The 21,398-nt window shown below is 41.5% G+C and overlaps 1 protein-coding gene across 1 annotated transcript; it reads left to right on the forward strand.

Moving 5' to 3' along the window:
* The first annotated feature begins 1,602 nt into the window (after positions 1 to 1,602).
* On the forward strand, positions 1,603 to 16,591 carry LOC309444284 (P2R1A-PPP2R2A-interacting phosphatase regulator 1-like). Its single transcript, XM_082061963.1, is given in 11 exon segments — positions 1,603 to 1,947; positions 1,950 to 2,143; positions 5,370 to 5,448; positions 8,510 to 8,566; positions 10,112 to 10,155; positions 10,235 to 10,289; positions 10,729 to 10,821; positions 11,369 to 11,457; positions 11,894 to 11,958; positions 12,978 to 13,074; positions 14,192 to 16,591. Coding segments are annotated over 11 exon segments (1,260 nt in total). The 5' UTR covers positions 1,603 to 1,617; the 3' UTR covers positions 14,349 to 16,591.
* Positions 16,592 to 21,398: the final 4,807 nt, after the last annotated feature.

Below are 21,398 nucleotides of genomic sequence, written 5' to 3' on the forward strand. Positions count from 1 at the left end.
TTCTCGCCTCATGCTTCAGCAGGAGCATTTAATAACACAACTGGAAAGTGCCCAAAAGACAATTTAAGTGACAGTATCTAACAAAATACATAACCCTGAACAGAAATCTACTCAGACGTATGTTGGGTCTACCAGTACAAAAGCCACCAGCAAAATCTGATTACATCACCAGACTATGTGGATTTTACTATTTATTTTCACTGTGGAGTTATTATATTACATCCTTGCCACTATGGACAGCAAAAAGCTTCAAATGCTGTGTACCAGGATACTGTTAAGCAAAAAGTCAACAATATCCAAAATGTGGCTTAGAGGTCAAGACCATCTGCTTTGTGTGCTTAAATTTTCCAGTGGGGCCTGTCAAGGTGACCCTCAAAGGCCCCGGGGAGGGTAATGAGGCAGAGAAAAGGAGATGTGGCTGTGGCAGAGTCGTGATATGGAACAGAATGAGCTGAAAGGTGGAAATGAGGAAATCAAACTGCTGAGTTAGAGAGGCAGTGCAAATGACCATGGCAACAGGGATTAAGGAAGCAGAGAATATGTAAAACAGAGCCTTGGGAAGATACAGGTGAAGGATGGAGATTCAAAACAGGGGAAACAGAGAATGGGAGAATGAGATAGGTAGGTACAGAGATACTGAGGGACTGGTGGGCATGAAGGTATGATGTGGGTGACAATGTGCAGAATATTTGGTAGTATCAGGGAAATATCCCCGTGGGTCAAATAAACACAGCCACATGAAGTTACAAAACACCATCTGCCTTAAATAAATTAGTAAGCACACGGCCCATGAAAAAAAAATGGTTTAGCTATCGATAACCTACCTTTCTTCCCTGATTATTTTTGTTGCTAAAGTTTGCCTGAAAATCTCACCTGGAGTATAAGCTTAGGAAGAGATGTCTGGGTCTGCAAAGAATCATCAACTGTATTTCTGAAAAGCAACAACAGGTATTAACTCAGATGCTTAGTTTTCCATATGTAAAGGTCAGCATTGTAGCACTTAGCAAGCGAGTACTAATAAACACACTTCAGATACCTGAAATGTTTACATCTGAGTTTTAAATATCTAGTTACAGTTAAATAAAATGACTACAGTTAGATATATGGGTACGAGGTGACAGTGAGCATTGACACAAAAGACAGTAGGTGCAGGAGAGCAGAATTGCTCTCTGCAAATTTTTGGATTTGGCTTGACAGAAACTGTTATGGCACAGAAACACACGGGTACGTATCTTCGGTAGGGCTGAATTCTTGTGCCTCAGAGCCAAACTCCGCACATCACCTCAGCGCAGCTGGACTTGGCTAAGCCGCCGGCCTGGGCTCTCCCACCCGCAGAGGTCGGGCCGGGCACTCCGGCGAGGGGTCAGGAGCGGTTTTAAGTTTTCCCAGCCCTTGCAGCCGCGCCGGTACATGGAGGCGGGCACCCCTGCGGCCACCTCACCTCAGCGGCGGCGGCTGCGCCTTTCCATCCTGCCTCACGGCACCGAGAGATTTTTGGCTGACCCCGCCTGAAAGGCTCGGCGGGAACGGCACCAAGCGCATCCCTGGCTGGCCGCAAGCCCTGCAGCAAAGAACCCCGGAGAACAGGGCCCCCGGCCGCCCGGGGCCGCTCTGCGCATGCGCTCCGCCGCCGCGGGCCCAGCCGCTCGGGACCGCCGTGCGGGGCTCCCCGTGGCGCATGCGCGCTGTGCGGCGGCGGGCGCGGGGGGTGTCCGGCCCGCGGCGATCGTTCCCCGGCGGAGGCAGCACCGGCGCGGGCAGCGGGAGCGGGAAGCTCGTCCGTCAGCGAGAGCGGCTGGGGGAACGGGCCGCCCCCCGGGCTGCCCCCGGCATGGAGCGCTGCTGGGGCCGCCCCCCTCGCCGGGCCCGGCGCGCCCCCGGCCTCTGCCTGCGGCGCCGCCCGCGGGGCCTGTAGGGGCGGCCGCGCCGCGCCTGGCCGGGGGGAGCGGCGGCATGAGGAGCCGCTGCGGCCGCCGGCAGTGAATGGGCGTCGCGGCGGAGCGGGAGGAGCCGGAGCCGCCGCCGCGATGGCTCAGGAGAAAATGGAGCTGGACCTGGAGCTGCCGCCGGGGAGCGCCGCGGCCCCGAGCGACGGGGGCGGCCTGAGGAGATCGAACAGCGCCCCCCTCATCCACGGGCTCAGGTGAGCGCGGCCCGGCCCGCGGCGCCAGCGGCGGCGCCCGGAGCCCCGGCGGCAGCGGGGCCGCCCCGGGTCGGGTCGGGCCGGGCCGTTCGGCAGCTGCTGTGCCGGGCGCGGGGCCGCCGCCACCCTGGCTGTAGTCCCAGGGGTTGCTCCGCGGTTTTGTCTCCCCTCAGCGCCCGCCCAGCCGCGCAGAGCGATGAGGATGGTTCGGGGGTGGTATGGGGCGCCTCGGGCGTGAGGGGAAACGCGAGTTCCTGAGCGGTGTCCCGAGCGGGGAGGGATTCCGGCAAGATGTCCCTCTAGGTGCGGAGGATTGTGAGAAAGCCGAGGCAGAGGTGCTGTAACTCTTAAACCGCTTTGTAACCATGTAGGTCAGTGCACAGTTTTATCAGAGAGAAACTAGTGATCTTTGTAACGGTTCAAGTTTGGCCAAAAAAAATCACCGCACTGTGTGTGATTGAACAGTAAATGCTTTCAGAACAGTCGGGTGAATTCGGTGGACATGATCATTTCATGGGACCTTGAAAGACACATAAGTTTTACATCTAGTGTAAAACAGTATGTCAGTTGTACTGGAGTTTTTCCCGATGACACTAATTTCGTTCGTATGTAACACTGAGAGAAACACAAGGAGTTGTGTAGACTATTTTGCTTGGATATTGTCATCAGCCCGTGGTAGGCGGTGTTTGCTACTAGTGGTATATCTGCAGTTTGGGAGAGCATATATTGACAATAAACTTTATAAAAGGTAGTGTACTACATTGTAAATACTTTTTTCTTTCTCTTAAACTTGGTGTTTCTATAAGGAACTAGACATCGAGTGACATACAGATCTCATAAATCTTTTGTACCCACGTGGTTAACAGTACATTACAGCTCAGAAGCAATACAAATTCTTGCCTATTCAGTCATGATTTAATGTTAAGTAAACATAATTGTGATTCTTTTACATAATCGTAATGAAACCACTATCAGTTTACATTTCTGTGCAGTATAGAAGTGTTGTGAATGGCACTTGTTCTTAGGGATATTTCTGAGCAGGTAAACTAATTATGTGAGTGAGACAGGGTGTTTTTATAATGCCAGCCTTTTGTAAGCTGTTTCTTACAAACTGAGATCCTTGACTGCTGGGGGGCGGGGAATGGCATCCTGTAACCATGCTGTAAACAAAATATTTATTTTAGGGCCTGGGAAGGTAGAAGGGAAAGCCTGAGCTCTTACCTTGAAACTGTGCAGCCGCTATAAGATAGGTGTTTATACAAATTAAACTGAAATGCCATTGAACTAATTTGAGGTGATTGCAGTGGTTTGCCTGTTAGGAATTTTCCAACAGAAAACTGTTTTTGCAAGATTGCAGCTCTTGGCAAGAAGCTTCAGTTTTTCCCAGAATGGCTTTGTTGGATAAACTGAAACAAAGCTCTTGCTCATGAACAGCTTTCTTTTTCTACTCTGCCTCCTGTTTTGACTTCTTCATTAATAGGTTTAGTAAGGAGCTTGGTGAATGAGTGACTATAGAGCCAGAGAACGTTTTTAAGTACAATATTTTAGATCATGGAAGTTACCTCTGTCAGAACTTTTGGCTGTTGTTTTCATGCCAAATAAGATGGATTTTTAATGGAAGCTGTAAGAATATTCTGTGAAAGGTAAGTCTGAGATCTGACCGCTCTGGTGTTTTTGCAAGTGAGATTAAAGGTAAGGATATTGTAGTGTTGGGTTTTTTGTTGTTGTTGTTTGTTTACTTTCCCTCTCTTCTAGTTAGCACTGAATATTGGACTCAGCCTATGGTAATGTGTTGCAGAATCATTTCAGCCTGTTTTCTTGATTCAGACCCTGGATTTCAGCATGTGCTGTTTGTGTTGTGTTCACATGCCAACCAGTGCACTTAAAAAGTAGTTGGAGCTGTTGGCTTCAGCCAGTAAATCTCATCTCTAAACATCATATCATGGATCCCTTAAATTTCTCCTGTTCTACCTCTTGTCAAATGGCAACTGTTTGTTCTCTTGTGGGTGTAAACTGAGTGAAACTTCTTTGAAATTTTAAAAGGTGTCTGGTCAGTTGTACTCGATGTTTTAGAGAAAGAGAATCAATGCATTCTTGGCAAAAAGCACAGCACTTATGCCAATTGCTATTGGCTTTTATTTCACAGTATAAGCTTTGTTTTTTTTTTTTTTATTTACAGCTAGATAAAAGGTATCTAAAACTTTCGTGTCGAACTGCTGCATATTAAAATTGGAGGATACTGACAGTGATGTGTCTTTAAAGTGCATTATGATTATCAGTCTTTAGAACAAGGTAATACTATAGGTCAGATTAGTTTTAAGATTATATTTGTGTAGTGCTTTTGCGTTCGTCCCAAGTTAGCAGCTGAAGCAAAAAAGATAAAACCCAGTGACTTGTCTTATTTTGGATCTAATCGCCATCTTGTATTTGGATCTGTTTGCCTTTGCAGTTCCTCAGTGATTTTTAGGTATGGGGATTATGGATCAAAATTTGTATTCTAATAACTATAAAATTTAATTGCTGCAGTCGCATTCATTAAATGCTGATCAGTGGCTGTTGATAGCACTAATGATGACCAGTGAAACTTGCTTTAGGAATCAAAAGAAGTAAAGTTGCCTTGATAAAGGAGCTATTTTTCTATCAAATAACCAATCCTGCATTATTTAAATGGATGCGCTGCTTCCTGGTTAGAAGTGTGACTGTGGTCAAAAGTCACAGGGATTTAAAAAACTCGTTTTACTGTTTGTTTAATGTAACCTCTCCTGGAAAAAAGTTCAGAACTTATTAAATATTTGTAATGATAAGATTTATCAAGACACTCTATTTTTTAAAATTCTGTTTTATCTATGGCATTGAAGCTGGTTTCAGTTATTTGTTTTATGCCATTTTATAAATTTGTTGAATGGCATTCAAAGCAATATGCAAGCTGCAGCCATTCCAAACATCATAAATTCCCACAGAAATGTTCAGTCTTAACAGTTTTTCAATTATTCTGAAGACTTGATGTGATTAATTAAAATCATTAATTGAAGTAGCTGGAACGGGAGGAAGAGCAATTTGGTTTCCACCCTCTGCCAGCACGCTAGAGGAGTTCTTAATACCCGTCTCTCGAGTGCTTTGTTTTGAAGTTATATCTGTCATAGCATTTGAAACTGAGCTTGTTTTAAGAGGTACTTTTTGATAAGAACGAATGGGTCTTGCATTTGACAAGTGTTTCTTTTCACAGCGATAATTCACAGGTGTTCCAGGCTAACATTTTGCGAACCCGCAGGAACAGTACCACAGTTATGAATCGTCATAGTCTGGTAAGAAAACTATTAGACCAACTGCATCAGGTCCAAAGCAGATGTGTGCAAAAAGGATTAAAGGAGAAAATGAGACTGTAGTCTGTGAAACTGATACAGCATGTTTTCAGAAATAAGGCTCTAGACTGTGGCATTAATATACTATAGCTATAGTGAGATGTTATTTATAGATCATTTGGCCTTGGAGAGTGCTTATATTTCATCGTGATCATAACTTTGTTTATAAAATGCAAGCACATGTTCTTAGAGAAAGAAAGGTAGTTCACAAGGAAAACTAATTGCATAGATCTGTTGTTTAGTAACCAGCATGCTAAAAAAATGCAGCGATGTTCTGATCTTAAATTATCTTTTATATAGTAATGACAGAACAGACTGTTGTAACCAACAACTGACACAAGAAGATATAACTGTCTGATAGAACGAGTCTTGAGGCTTACAGGATGAATGATTCTAGAATGTCTCCTAGAGACATTCATTTGTGATTCCAGCTTTTGTCAGGCTTCTGTCATTGCAACTCCCCTAAATCTGTTTGGGTTTTTTTAATGTAAACATTTTTAAAAACTAAACCTGAATAAAATATTGCATAGCTTATGTTTCAGTACCATACAGATTGTGGTAGAAGGGTATGATTTTGGCAGATTTAAACACCTGCACAGTATCGCATCGACAGCATGATTGCTAACCTGGTTGGGGTGTGTGGGGTTGTTATTTTTTCTAACGAAGATGTGTTCTGTTCACTGTCATGGGAACAATGTGAGTTGCTAAAATGCTTGGATACCTGAAGGTCACACCCTATCTAGCTGCATCTTAGGGCTACTGTGGTTGTCCCAGTTGCTCAGCTGAATTTTGAAATATTTTCTTTTTTTGAGTAGCTTCTCCAAGTCTCGGACTTGAACTCTTTTGTAACAATTACTACAATTACTACTACAGGGGCAGCTGTGCCATTCTGGATGGGTATTAACATGCAGTTTTCTCACACTACATATAATTGGCAAGGAAGGTTAAGTTAGGCTCAGTATCTGCTGTTTATTTTCTTCCAGAAGGTGTTAGTTACTTTGCTTAAACAACAAAAGAAAACAAGAACCACAACCACACACACACACAAAACAAAAAAAACACCAAAACATTTACTCACTAGATGCCACTGATAGATGGGTCTTGATTTTACCTTCAGTGAAAAAGCCTGTCTAATATACTGGAGAAGGGAGAAAGGGGAAGATGTCTTCTATGTGGTAGTCTAATAATTTTAAAGGTTTTTTTAATTTAAGCTTTGTGCTTTCTTAAAACATTGAGGACTTGAATAGCATAATTTTAACAAATGCATTCAGTCTGCTTTAGCAAATATCCTTTAAAAGTGACCAAGGTTTCTTTTCATGAGAATTAAATCAAAGGACTACGAACAGGGAGGAAGAGAGTTTTAAACATTGACAAATCAATGATCATGACTTGTTAGAGGATCCTCAGAGTTAGGGGTTTGAGTTAGTGCATTCGATCCTACAGAGGAACACTTAACTGTCTCTTCATTATTTTATTTCACATTGTGAGCCACTAGTTTTGTGTATGTCCTGATAATGTCAAACCTTAAAGTGTGTGGATCACAGTCTTAAAATTAGAATATAATGAGTGGAACAAATGCATTCCTACTGTGGAGTGACAGAGTAAATAATTAGGAATGTCCTATTATCCAGATCCTTTGTGTGAGAATCAAGGTCAATTCAGGGTCCACATTGGCTGGTACAGCTTGGAGGAATTTTTATTAGGTGCACAGGAGTTTTGGGAGCCCAGTGTAATAGTAAAGCTGACCTAAACTGGATTTAAGATGTAGCATTATAGCCATTAGACTTTAGTAGTATATATTATAATGACTGAATTTTGGCACAAACGTTAGATATCTTCTGTGTGAGTCTGATAGGCTAGTATCTTTTGTGGGAAGAGGGGCATGATGTTTTGACTTTTTGTTTTTGAGATGGAGGATTCTGGATAGAATGAATCATCTGTGATAACTTCCCATAACCTTTTGTGTAAGACAGCAAAATCTTTGTGTTTTCCATGACACTGATTAGAAGATGGTGCAGTAAACAGTTAATTGAATGTATGTTAGTTCTCCCACTTTAGCACAATGAAGAGCTCTAGTAGTGTTTTGTGAAGAGGAGGAAGCCTCAATACTGCATAAAGTACATTAACACTTAGTAATAATACAAACCTTACTTGCTGAACACACATCCATGTTAAAAAGACATCTCATTTTTATGGAGGGGTTGTCAGCTTGCAGAGAAGAAGTTAAACCTCTGTTCAAAGCTTAAGCTTCGAATTTTTGATCTGTGAATGGGTTATGACAAAAGTCAACTGAGTGTCAAACATTTGAGGGATGGGAAATATATGAAAGGAAATGAAAAGTGATTATTTTCTCAAAATATAATTACTTGGTTTTGAGTATGCAGTTTTAGATCATGGTATTCCAGTGAGATCTAGAAGCAAAACTGGCAAAATTAACAGAAGACCATTTTTAGTGAAATCCTCTCTGATTTTACCCAAATTGCTGAAGCTCTTGAGAAACCATAAGGAAGGTGTTTAACTCTGTTAGCCCTCCAATAGCTGACTTTTTCCACCTGTCAAAGTACTCGTTTACAGGCAGACAACAATCTAGAAACCTCTTTGCACAGTGTGTTGGTTTTGCTTTGTATTTTTAAAGGACCTATTGCAGAGCCTTCTGGGTCACTGAAATGAAAATATTTATGCAGCTACAAATATTAAGGGTGGCAGTGTGCTGGTTAAAAGCAGCTTCATTCTCTAGAGAAGGCACTGAGTTCTAGTTGCCAGACTGACAGCAATGAGCATCTGTGAGCATGCAAAGCATGGAAGTACGTAGGATCATGTTCTTGCATGTAATTAGTGTAGTTTCTATATACTGAGAATGTTAGAAATGGTTTGGGTTTTTAAATTACTTTGTTTTTTAGTTTGGGGTAGTGCCACAGAGTGGTTACTGAGATTCCTGCACCTTTTTCTCCGTTCTCCTGTAGTTTCTAAGTGTGTCTCAGTTGTATGTGACTTGGTTTTACAGCTTGTGCCATCATCTCCTATCCGTATTCCAAGCAGCCGGCTTCATCAAATTAAACAGGTAAGCACAGATTCTAATTTTATTTTTAATTTTAAATATCTTCAGAGGGGGTTGTTCTGGTTTGTTATGTTTTGTTTTGTTTTCAGTTAATATGTAATGTCCTTCAAATAGCTAGAGATTTTGCTTTGAAACTGTAGTATGGAGTCTGCTGCAGTCGGTCACTTCAAGGTGTTTTCAAAAAGAAAGGCTGTGTCTTGTCTACAGAGTTTTACATTTCATAAAGTAGAAGACCTAGCGAGAAGAAGATTGGAGAGGAAAGAGCAATCTTAAAATGGACATTTTACAAAGGAAACCCTTAATGTAAACCCTTAGGATAAAGTTTAACCAAGTTTTTGGCAGTAGCGCCAGCATAAATATTCAGGGCCAATAACAAAGTGTTCAGTAACTTGTGTTGGCACAAGACTTTTTTGCAGCCAGCGAATGAACTGGATAAGGAAACACTCTGGCTAAAAAATAGCTTGGACTCTTCTGGCTGGGTTATTTTTCATCTGTATAATTTTCTTATCCAGATCACTGGACTTGTGCTGTCGCAGCATGAGTGCAGGGGGAAGGGCAGGAGAGCAAACACTTGGGAAGGGAGGGGGCGTGTGACAAATATCTGAGCTGGCTCAAGTAGCACCACAGCAGACAACAGACCACAGTGTAAAGACTCAGGTTTTAAAATCAACAAGCTCTGACACCCATGACTCCTCCATTTTATATGTTGACTTTTTGACAGTAGAATGTTTATAAAATTGGTTTGAAGATGCCTTTTTTTTAGCTTGCTAGTTTTCAATGGATGAAAAATTAAGACAATTTGATGCTGTGGCCAGCATTGTGAGGGTATGATGTCTGAAGTGATAGAAGGCACTTCTGCTTTCCACCTCAGATATTTAAGGTGCATACATAGTAATCCTGAAAAATACAAAACAAAACTGATTGCTTTCATTATGTAAATAATTTACTGGCTTAAAGAGATTGAAGCAGGCAGGTCAGCTGTAGAGCTGTTTTTATCAACATTAAAAAGCTTAGAGTTCATATGTAAATGTGAGAGCAAGGGAATGAACTACTGTGGCTCTGCTGTATTACATGAATTAAAGTCTACTGCATTGCAAAGGAAATGCTGACAGTCTACTTAGTTACTAGTACATAGAACAAGGTAAGGATCCAGTCATGCATTTGAAGGATTATCTGTACTAGTTTCAAGTATGTGTATTTTCTGATATACTAGACTGCATAGTCTAGCATATGCAGAATTTTTGGTTCATCTTATCATTGTTCAGTTTTGTAACTACATCTTGGATAGTAATGAAAATTTAAAAAGTTGCTTGAGAGGCAACCAACTCCCATAAGCACTTCTTATGTGATGGTGTCTCTTGCTACATCTCTTTCCTGTCCTCTCCCCCGCACTCCTTTTCGTGTAGTGTGAGAGCTTAGGGTTATTGTTGCTTAACCAAGTTCAATTACATTTTCTTGTACACCAAAGTAAAATGAAACTAGAGCTCTTCTGATTTGTTGTAGCAAAGCTTTTTTTTGGTCTTAATTTTTCATCTGCTAATATTTTAGGAAGAAGGAATGAATTTGATGAACAGAGAAACAGTACATGAAAGGTAGGCATTAAGGCAAGCTAGAGTACTTAATGCAGTCTTCCGTGGGTCTGGGACAATACATTTCTTTTCTTCTTTATAGAGAAGTGCAAGTAGCAATGCAGATGAGCCACTCATGGGAGGAGAGCTTGAGCCTGGTAATGAATTCATGCTTTAATTTGTGTTTCTGTTGTCAGTATCAGGATACTAGAGACTCTCTCATGTCAACATTCTCTTTTATAGTTTGACCTGCAGTTACGGTGTTAGTGTATCACTGCTTTTGATCAGCAGTTTTTCACCCTAACAAGGCATAGAATTATCAATTGTTGGAGGATACATGTGGGTTCCTCGGGCTGGTACGTCGAAAGAAAATTGCATGGATGTCTGCGTGTTAAAATTTTCTTCTATGTTCTGATACTTACCAAGTAATATTTAAAGCTTTTTTTTGTTATTGTTAAGCTTAAACTCACAAATGACTACCTAAAAATTATGAATGTCATGGAGGATAACTTTTGAATCTTATTCAATTCTAGACCAATCAGTCCTTTTCATGTTATGGTACTTGCTCATAAGATTAATTCTATGTACAATTTACAGAGCGACAATGATTTTGAAAAATCATCATCACCAAAGCAAGTAGACTTTGTCCCTGTTTCTCCAGCTCCTTCACCTACCCGAGGAATAGGGAAGGTGAGAAAAATGTGGCAATAATGGTTTTATCTTGAGCAGTGCAAAATAAATTCAGCTGAATTAATAGCAAAAGATTAAGCCACCTGCTCCTTTCTACCTTAACTGCAAACAAGAAACTAGAGGGTAAACAAAAGAAACCGAAAACCCCAAACCAGAAAATACCAGCTGGCAGTTGCACATCTTGTGGACGTGCATTTCTGTGGGGTGGTCAGCTGTTAATCTGTGGTTAATAAACCTTATTCTTTATCTGCCTTGCTCTTAGAATGAGAGGAAGGGGCATACATTCTTATTTTATAAACCATAGTCTGTTTAACCAGACTATGGTGAAATAAATCCTTGTCAACTTTCATGTATTCTGCATGAAAATGGAATCTGTCCAATTATTTTTTCCTCAGTAAGAAAAAGCGGTATCTCAGTATACCCAACCGCGTTGACCGGTGGCATAAATTGGTAGTGGGTGTCTTATTTACCTGTGAGAAAGTTTTTGTTAACATATGGATGTGCTACAGTATTTATAGGTAAATAATGCAAACTGTTTTGCTCTCAGCAATGTTTCTCACCATCTTTGCAAAGTTTGGTGAGCAGCAGTGGGTTACCTCCAAGTCCTAGCCCAAGTCCAACAAGGCGATTTTCAAGGTGAGTACCAGATCAGATCAATAACAGAAAATTGGCAAAGCTTGTTCACGGTAGGCTTGGAAATACCAGAATTTGTTATATGCATAATTGACTTCTGATCACAAATATAACTTTATATATGCATGTAAACTTTGGCTTTTACAATGCTCTAAAATATTTGTTAAAACCCTCATGTTGAAACATCAGGGGGGTGGGCTGCCCTGTGGCATCTGTCTTCTCAGTGTAATCTCTGTATTGCTCTTAATGAGATCTAAACTAATTGAATTGAATCCTAAGGGTGGGAGGAAGGACTTATTTTGGATAAGCTGTTTTAATGCCTATTTTCTTAGTGTTTTCCACTTTGTATGTTATCTGAATATATTGTGATTTTTTTTTTTTTACATTTAAGGCTTCCTTTATTAATGGTGATATCAGTATAGCGTATGCCTTCTTTTAGCAGGAGAAGCCAGAGTCCAATTAACTGCATTCGACCAAGTGTTCTCGGATCAATAAAAAGAAAAGGTACAGTATTTGGATTTGGCTAATATGCCAACTTGTTTATTTTATAATAATTCATATAGCTTTCTTCATAATTCTGTTCAATTGGCTGTTACTTCAAAGAGTGACTAGAAATAGAGGGTATTACAGGTAACCAAAGAAATTGAACTGTTTGTAAAACAGAAATTGATAAATTTGTTTTTACTGTTCCATAAAACACACAGTTTTTCTGTTCTAATGCCTCTCCATTGCTGTGGTCATATAGATCTGATAGCAAATACATGTAACCTGCTTAACAAAACAAAAAAAAATACAACTATTGGTATATTTGACAAACACAAAATGTTGAAAGCCCTGGCTAAATGAAGCACATAGGTACTGTAGATTTTAAAATTGCTTTTCAAAACCAAAAAGTGATGTGCAGAGACCTGGTAAGCACCTTACAGCTTTATTGGGAAATCTATCTTCCTACATTTTTCTTCAAGTTTAACCTCTAGTTATTTTATTGCATTTGTGTTTATATCTTCCTGCTTCACTTTTGTAATAGAACACTTCTGGCTCTGAGACAGCTTTTGAAATACTTTTATGTGAGTTCTGTCATAGCCTGTTTAAGCATATATCTATCCTCTCTTCTTCCAGTGTATTTGGAAATCAAAGTCAATATGTGAGTTCAGTGATAATCCTAGACCTTGTTTTTATTGATTGCAAGAGGGAAACAAACTCTCCTTATTCTCAGCTTCTCTGCTCTGGTGGAGCTGAATCAACTGAAACAAAACGATTATTCTTTGCTACCGAAGAATAAATATCCGATGTCTAAACCTCAGTTCGTAACTCACTAAACTTTCTTGAAGCTTAGACTAAAATGTTTCTGAGAAATAGTCTATAAAATTTCAGCATCAAACTTCTGGCTTATGTCTAAAATAATCTGTTGCAACATGTTTGAACCTCTATTCTGTTTGCTCTGTAGAAGTAGGTTTTAATTTAAAGTAGGTTTTAGTTTAAATGAGTAGTAATTGTCTGTCACTCCTTATCTCTTACCAAAGGTGTAACAGAGATGGAAGATCATCCAAAAAGATTATTCCAAGGATCCACCAACATGCTCACCCCTGAAGCGTCACATCAGGCGGACCTTGGGGGATGGTAAATGCTGTGCTGTTCATTGTGTTGGTTTTGCCAGAACCGCTACAAGTGTTTTTTCATCTAGTAATGGTTGTGCTTTGAAGCTGCTTTTTAAAGATTATTAATACAGACATCCTGTAATTTTGAAGGACTGAAATTATCACAGTAAACAGGCAGTAATATTCACTACAGTTTTACAGCTTCTAGAACTGACTGTTAACATGCTTCACATACATGGGCATTGAGCATGTTTAGGAAAAGATACCTCATGGCTGGCAATTTTTACTCTACTTTCAAGTTGCAGTCAAATGTACCTGCTGGTGCTTGTGGGTGGATTGGAGGTTTTTTCCTTCTTGTTTTGCCCTTGCCCTTAGTCACACAGGAAAATTTGTCTGTCTGACCCTCCCTGCTGGAAGGAGATAAAAAGTACTATGTAAAATATCATTACGACTTGAAATAGCAAGGGATTTTGATTTAGTATTTTAGTCAAGAGGTTAATAGTACTCAGGGTGTGCCCACACAGCTATCAAGACAGGATATGTTTGTCCTTTTTGCCTCTCAGCTAATGCACACAGCTGTGCACAAGTGCTGAGCCCATTTGAGTGGCAATAATAAAACATGTTTTAAAGGTACTGTAAAAACACTCCTTTTTTGGACACCCTTTTCATAGTAGGTGTAGCAGTGCAGGTTCAGTTGCTGCACCTTGATTTGGGAGATGGTGATTTTTAAAAACACTTTGCTATCACTGATGACAGATCACCTATAGTTACAGTGTTGTGTCCTGTGAAATACAGAGTGAATGGTAAAACTGAAATATGAACAGTTTACCATCAGCTCTCCTGACAGAAGAGACCTCTGGATATTTTTAGCCTGGGACCTTGTAGATGTTGGGGTCAAGTCTTGCAATGAATTTCTCTGCCTGACGCTCCTCATTTCTGGTGGGGAGAAGGAGGGAATTGCCAGAATGTGATCTGTTTGTTTGGAAGTAGTTACAGATTTATTTCAAATCATAGGGCTTACTGTTCCTTCAACGTTGTACATTTGTTTTCCAAATGGCATTGTAATGATTGACAGCTAGTACTAGAAACATGCCAGAAAGAGTCCCTCACTTCTTATATCTTGATGTTATTGTTTTCAGTCTCTCGTCACACGCTCTCGATGACAACAGAAGCAGCGCAGGCTCTTCCTGTGACTCACCAGCTGAAGTCGGCACCAACACAGACTCTCCCGTCTCGCTCCCTGACTCCAGATCTTTTTTACCAGTAGATCTTACGGCTAAGTTACCTATTAATTGAAGAGAAGTCTGTGAATGGACACCAAGAAACAGGCTGGTTAATCAATAAGACTTTCTGTTGTGTGTAACTGATTCTGTTCCTCATAGGAACTTCCAGAAATGTCATTATTTCTAGAAAACTTCCAGAATAGTTCCTTGAGGAGGAATTAGCGTTTCTAGTGATTTGTATGACATTTACTAAAATACAATAAGCATTTGAATTGCAAACATATTTGATGCTAACATGAGTAAGCAAGCTGTTGATTTACAATGGATGTCGTCTTGTTGGCCGTACGTTACAAATGCCGTGTGCACATTCCGCTTGTGGAAGACTTGGCTTTCCATCGGCCAACAGGCAGCGTCTTCACTAGTATCAAGTGATGCTTATGAAGTAACAGATAATTTTCACGTTTGTCTTCAGTCTGAAACCAATGAAGCAGCTTACTAATTTGGCTTTATTCCCTGGGTATTAGATATTTATATTTTTGATTCTTCATATGAAAGCGGGAATATGGGGGAGGGGGATTGATTCTTGTGTTCTGTTATCTATTATGATTGGCCGTTAATTCTGTGTTCTAATAGATGTCAAAAGAACAAATTGGTGAATTGTCAGCTTGAATTTATATGTTGGATTTTATTTATGATCATGACTGCTGTTCTGACCAAATCCAAATTAGGTGTGGAACATTCTTCTGGGGTTTTGTAGTGTTGTGTTGGTTTTTTTCCTTCCCCATTTAGGTGACATATTAGAGTGGTAGATGCTCTATTAAAGGTGTTTTAATAGGAAAAATAGTAATAATGTTTGGAATAAAACATTAAATCATCAGATTTTCGTATTTAGGAATTCAGAAATGCATTCCTTTAACAGACAGTATTTGTCCTCATATATGACTTTTGTTGGATAAATACAGCAAGGAATCTTGAATGCATTTTTACAGGCTGAGGCGATCAGACGCTTAATCTGTGTCTAATCTCATGGCATCACTTCCTCAAACAATGGCATCAAGTTATTTCTGTTGTTGAAAACTGGAGATGCTATTGGAAGCCTGGAATTTGGTAATCTGAGATGTTTCGGGATTCTTGTACTATATTTGCGAAGGCAGAGGGTTGAGGCACGCTGATCTCAACCTTGAAATTCCCCAAATAGGAAAAATCTACAAACCCCACCATAGCAGCTGTTCCAGATTTTCCAGTGGCAACCTCGTTTTGGTCGTTGGCTCCTGTTACGTGGTTGAACTTCCCCAGCTGGGTCCCCATTTGTACGTGTGTATGCGTCTGTACTATGTGGTTTCAAGCCTTCTCTTCAGAGACGTTAATGTTTTTATTTCAAACACTAAGTCTTTGTAAAGTGTAATAAAGTGAGAAAAGTATAGAGACTTCCTCAAGTAGGAGAAAAGCCCACTCTGAACTGTGCTGTGAAAGAACCACTTGGATGAAGCTCTAAATGACAGCACCCATCAAAAGTAGAAATGGATGATTTGGAGTGCGACCTGGCGACCTGAGGGCCAACGACCCGTTTCCATATGTCCTTACTGTAAAAAGAAAATAGAATCTATTTAATAGTTTTGCTCAGTTCAAGAAAGATATGACATGGTTTACCTTGGATTTAATTCCTCTTAAATTATTGTAATAGTCACCTTCCTGATTGCAGTTCCTTTTTTGAAAACAACCAACCAAAACAAGCAAACAAAACTCACAAAGACTTCAGACTGCCCTTCGTTCCTGCCGCAGATGGACAAGCTCATGTTTAATGTCTGTTTGCTCTCTGTCTACCATGGCATAGTTTCATTCTGCAGTTTCAGGTATGTGCCAAAGAGTTGCTGTGCATTCACTCTTTTGTGGTGAGGGCAAGACTTAGTTTTCTTAAATCTTGCTTGTTTCTTAAGAATGAACCTCCTGGTGTCTCTTCCAGTCTTTTTTTTTTAAAGATGCATCAGTAGAGGGGTTTAATAGTTGTGTGTGGGTCAACTTGTATCTTTTCTGTTGAATATTTATGCTGTCTTTCAAAGAAGTGCCAATAAATGGAAAAATAACTGTTTTGCTGATTCTGCACTTTGTAAGAGAGGTAACCATATGCTTGTTTTCATCTGTGATTAAATGTTTTTATTTTTAAATCAGAATATCTATTGCAAGCCAGTCTAGTTTACATTTAAGTTGGCCTTAAAATCTGCAGCAGACTTTTGTGTTTTCCTCGCGCAATGCTATCGTAAAGTTCTGTGACAACTCTAGGAAAACCGAAGAATAAAACCAAACATTTTCAAAGTACTTTAACAGCTACACGTGTCCCTGGTTTATACGTAGAGGAAGTCCTGGTGAAATAGTTTGGAAGACAGAAGGTACAGCTGGTGGGTGGACAGTACTGAGGCTCGTGCCTCTTGGGAGCAGAGTGGGGGTCTTGTCCTGATAGTGCAATTAATGCTGTTGGAGGAGAGAGAAATAGTTCTGTATCTGCAGTCGTTCCTTTCCTGCTTTTGCAAAATGGAAATTACTTTAACCTTGTGGAAGAAGGCATCTCAGTTTGTTGTCTGTTCGTGTCATCAAGAAGCTGCACCCCGGAGTCAGGAGACTTGTGTAGGTTTTTTCCACTGAAATGAAAGATTAAATTTTGGAACAAAATCATCCTGCAAAATATGTATCTGGATTCGGGGAATTATGGTGTTACGCAATGTTGTGTAATCAACCCTGTGCTCACGTAGTAACTTGTGCTGTTAGTACTACGGCTGTTTTACTAATTCACCATTTACTCATGAGCAATGAATACCGAAGCTTTGCTTGATAAAGCGTTGTGGTTACAGGACGATTGCGTGTGACGTTCCTTAACTGGTCAGAGGTTATATCACAAGTGTCTGTGCCTTTATCTTCCTCCAAGACGAAATGGGCAGCTTTCTTGTCTCAGGTCATATTGGAAGTATTACTGTCATATATATAGATATTTAAAAGTATATAAATATATTATTATATGTAAACTGTTTTTTAGATTCTGCAGCTCTTTGGAAGCATACAGCTGTTTCTCTGGGCTTCTGCCACTCCTCTGGCCGGGCACCCTTCCGAAGTCGTGCTTGTGATCAGCGCTTGATTGCTCTGGTTGAAAACTATCCCGCAGGGTTTGTTGGCAGTTAAATCGGGTTTGGGCCAAGGTGGCTTCCTTGATAGCTGATAGGTGTTTTTCTTCCTTCCACCTTCTCCAGAATGACATAGTTTCTGAGGGAACATGGATAACCGTGCCAGCGCTCAGGGGGACTGTATTTTTGGAATGAGTGCTTCAGTGGTTCCTGCACTGAGCACAGGAATAGACACTTCACGCTAGAAGAGAGGAACAAATGCCAGGAAAAACAAGCTGGTGCATCAGCCAGCGTCACTCGCTGGGCTCTCTGCTGTGCTGCCAGCGAGCCCTCAGCGGTGGCCCACGGTCCTCCTGAGATTAATCCCAAATTTGTTCTTTTCACCTTTCTTCAGAAAACTTGAGTGTAAATGGTCACCAGCTTGTACAAACAAAACGGATCTCCAAAGTCTGGTATTGGTGGGACTAGGACAATTCCGTTTCTAAGTGTTTATGTTGGTTCTAACATTAGTGCTGCACTGCGAGTCCATCCCTGCTGTGCTGAGGTGACTCCGGGCAGGTGTGACCTCTGGAGCCCCATCAGCCTCCAGCTCGGGAACAGCTTGTGCATTTCTTAGTAGTAGTCGCTTCAGGAATGTTCACTTTATGCTGTTGTGTTCTTGCATATGTTGGAGTCGTAACTCATTTACTGAAAATAGAGAGCGTCAGGAGTCATAATTAAAATGTGTGAGCTCTTCGTATCCTGTTTTAAGCAATGTTTCTCATCACCAACTGGCAGATGGAGTTTAAGTTGATCCCTCTTCTCCTGGAAGCACCAAGTTAAAATATTTGTAAATGTAACTGAATATTTGCAGCTACAGTACCATAATTAAAACCTTACCAATCCAAAGCACTTGGCTTGCCAGAGGCCTTCCCAGTAACTGGATGCAAAAATTGTCACCCTGCATTTTTTTATTTGGTGTCTGTTTCTGAAGGGTGTACCTCGGATGACTGGTTGTCTCTGTTTCTGAAGGGTGTACCTTGGATGACTGGTTGTGTCTGTTTCCGAAGGGTGTACTGGTTGGTTTACCTGCAGCAAGAGAGTCTTCCCACTTGTATTTATTTGTGAGCATCCCTGTGTGATAAACTGGGGCCCAGCGGGGGGGCAGCCGAGGTCCTGCTCAGGAGATGCTTTTCCCCTGTCGCGGGGGCTCCAAGCAGACACCTCCCCTTCTGCTGAAAAACCCCGCGTACATGTACACACTGGAAGGGAGAGATTGCTTCCCCTCTTGGGGCTTTGTGGTAGAAGCATGAGAGAGGAGCGGGGAAAAGTAAACAACTGAAGGAGAATAACCTCGTTTGACTTCTAGTAGCTGGCTGGGAAGCTGAAATTTCAGAGCAGGGAGGAGTTGAGTGCGTTCAAACCAAAACCAAACATGGCCCTGACATGCTGGATCCCCAGCGTGTCTCGAGGAACGGGTGAGACTTCCCCGTTCCTGTGAAGATTCCTCAGACAAATCTGGCATTGATCAAATTTAAAATTCTTCTGATAGTTTAGTTTCTTCTTTTACTTTCTTTGCAAGAGCCTTGTAAATGCTTGTTATTCAAGATTTCTTTCTGTGATTAATAATTGTGTGTAAATGTTTAGCGTTTGCTGCATGTCAGCTTGGGTAGGAGGAGCTGCCCGAGCTGGAGCATTTTTTGCTGAAGGTGTAAATCTTTGGTTCTCATTATTAGTTTTTCCCCTTATGTGGAGAAAAATCAAAACCACAATATACATATCACGTGTTGGTTTTTGTGGCACAGAAGCAGCGTACTGTGGTGTCTTTCAAGCCAGTTTAATTGGGGCTGTGTGGCACTGAAACCACTGCAAGGGGCTTCCTGCTAAAAATACATCAAGATCCGTTCATTTTAAGTGCATTCCCTTCAGCAGTCGGTTTGGATTTTGCAGATTCCTGAGGGAAAGGCGCTAATGGGTTCCGTGCTGATGGAACACGGGGTTCCAGAGCCTCACTGCAGAGTTTTATTTGTCTCCTGTTGGTGGTTTCTTGTTTGTCAAAGTATATCCTCATCTAGTGCTGTAATGTTCATACCTCAGCTGCCTTGAGTATCTGCAGTTTCCTAGAGAGGAATGTTCTCATTTTTGTTATTGTAAATTGCATGTTGTTGTTGTAAATTGTATTGGGTTTTTAACTGGAAACATGGCTTTAAGTTCCGTTACAGCTTCTTGGTTCTTTTATTCCGTGTCTCTGATATGTATTTTATCAGTCATCTTTGATCCTTCTCGGTGTCTCCTGTTCTGCTGGGATCGGGATGGCTGCGTGTCGGTGTCGGGTTGATGTTCCTCGCAGAGGTGTGACAGGAGCGCGTCACTCAGGTGAGCCTTTCACCAGCCTCCTTCCTCATCCATTGCCGTGATTGTGCTGCTGTAATCGTGGTTGTGCTCTTGCTTCAATTATCCCTTTGAGTCTCTGCTGCTTCCAAGCCCAGTGTGTGTTTCTTTGCATAATTCCACATTATATTGTCAGCATGGTTACAGAGCTCTGCAGATTTTCAAGAGCTGATATGCGTTAGCTCCAGTTGATTTTCTAAAGCAAACGGCTAATTAGCTTACAGCAGAGAGCTTCTGCAAGGGGTGCTCTACAGAAGACAAAAAGACAAAAAAGTGAGTGTTCCCCTGTACTTGGCTTTAGTTGTTACACTTGTGTTGCCTCCCTGTGTTCATACCTCCAGTACTTATTGTTTGAGGATACACAGGTTCTTTAGACTCTGTTCATTTATATCACAGTATGTTTGGGATTGGAAGGGACCTCAAAAGATCATCCAGTCCAATCCCCCTGCTGGAGCAGGAACGCCCAGGTGAGGTCGCACAGGAACGTGTCCAGGCGGGTTTGAATGTCTCCAGAGAAGGAGACTCCACAACCTCTCTGGGCAGCCTGTTCCAGTGCTCTGTCACCCTTACTGAGAAGAAGTTTTTTCTCAAATTTAAGTGGAACATCTTTAAATGGCTCTTGCTAGACTGTGTAGCGATGGTTTCCCAGTCTTCACTGGCTCACATGGAGCTGTACTAAGCAAGTGATGCCACCACTAAGCTGTTTAAGGGCGAGCAGTGACTTACATCTGACAGCACCCTTGGTTATCTTGCTGGGACCCGTTCTGGGAAACGTCAGCAGTAGCTCAGCGCTTCCCGTCACAGAGACGGGTTCTGTGTCCAGGTGGGTTCCAGACGAGGCTGCTCAGCCTGCTCTCCAGTCTTGGGGACTCCATGAGCTGCGCTGCGAGCTGAGGACATGAAAGTCCCCGGAGCTCTGAAAGAGTCACACTGGCTCTGTTGTCACTTTAAGTGTTCTGTGATTCGCTCCTTTAGAGAAAATAGGGACATCTGAGGATTTGCTGGTCCAGAGAAGATCATCTACCCAATCTACCCAGCCTGTAGCTCGGAGGAGTGACGCTGACAGTGTGATCTCAGCAGCACTCTGGGCTCCTGCAGCCAGCGCTGCTGGTTTGACATCGGTGCCACAGCAAGTGCTGCGTGAACAAGATGGTTGTTTCTGCTGGGTGATTTTAAAGCCGTCCTCACTGTCTGCTCAAAATACTTTTCCATTTCAAGGAAATGACTCTTTTGTTTGTGTTACGAGTCAGGAATGGGAAATGACGTGAACTCTTAACTGTTTTTCCTGGTGCTTTTGAAAGGAGACATATTCACTGCTTCAGGTCTTATTTCCAAAGGCATTCAGTGTTTTCCATAACTCTGTTGTACTAGAGGTGTGTGCATGCATCTATATATATGCAAATATATATATATATGCAGCAGAAGATATCTTCTAAACCTTGTGTATCCACTGCTAAAAGGTTACTCATCTCTCCCTGTGACCATGCTGTACCATGGGGGATACATTCCCCCTCACGGTACGGAGCTGAAACTGTCCTCAGGTCTTGTTTTCCCAACACTGAAACAAATCTGGGATTATACAGTGTGCTGTAATTTCCCTGAAGTAGCAAGAAGTCAAAATTCACGCTTGTCAGGCTTAT

Source organism: Streptopelia decaocto (assembly GCF_964273445.1).
Source record: "Streptopelia decaocto genome assembly, chromosome: 10".
In the NCBI taxonomy this organism is placed as follows: domain Eukaryota; kingdom Metazoa; phylum Chordata; class Aves; order Columbiformes; family Columbidae; genus Streptopelia; species Streptopelia decaocto.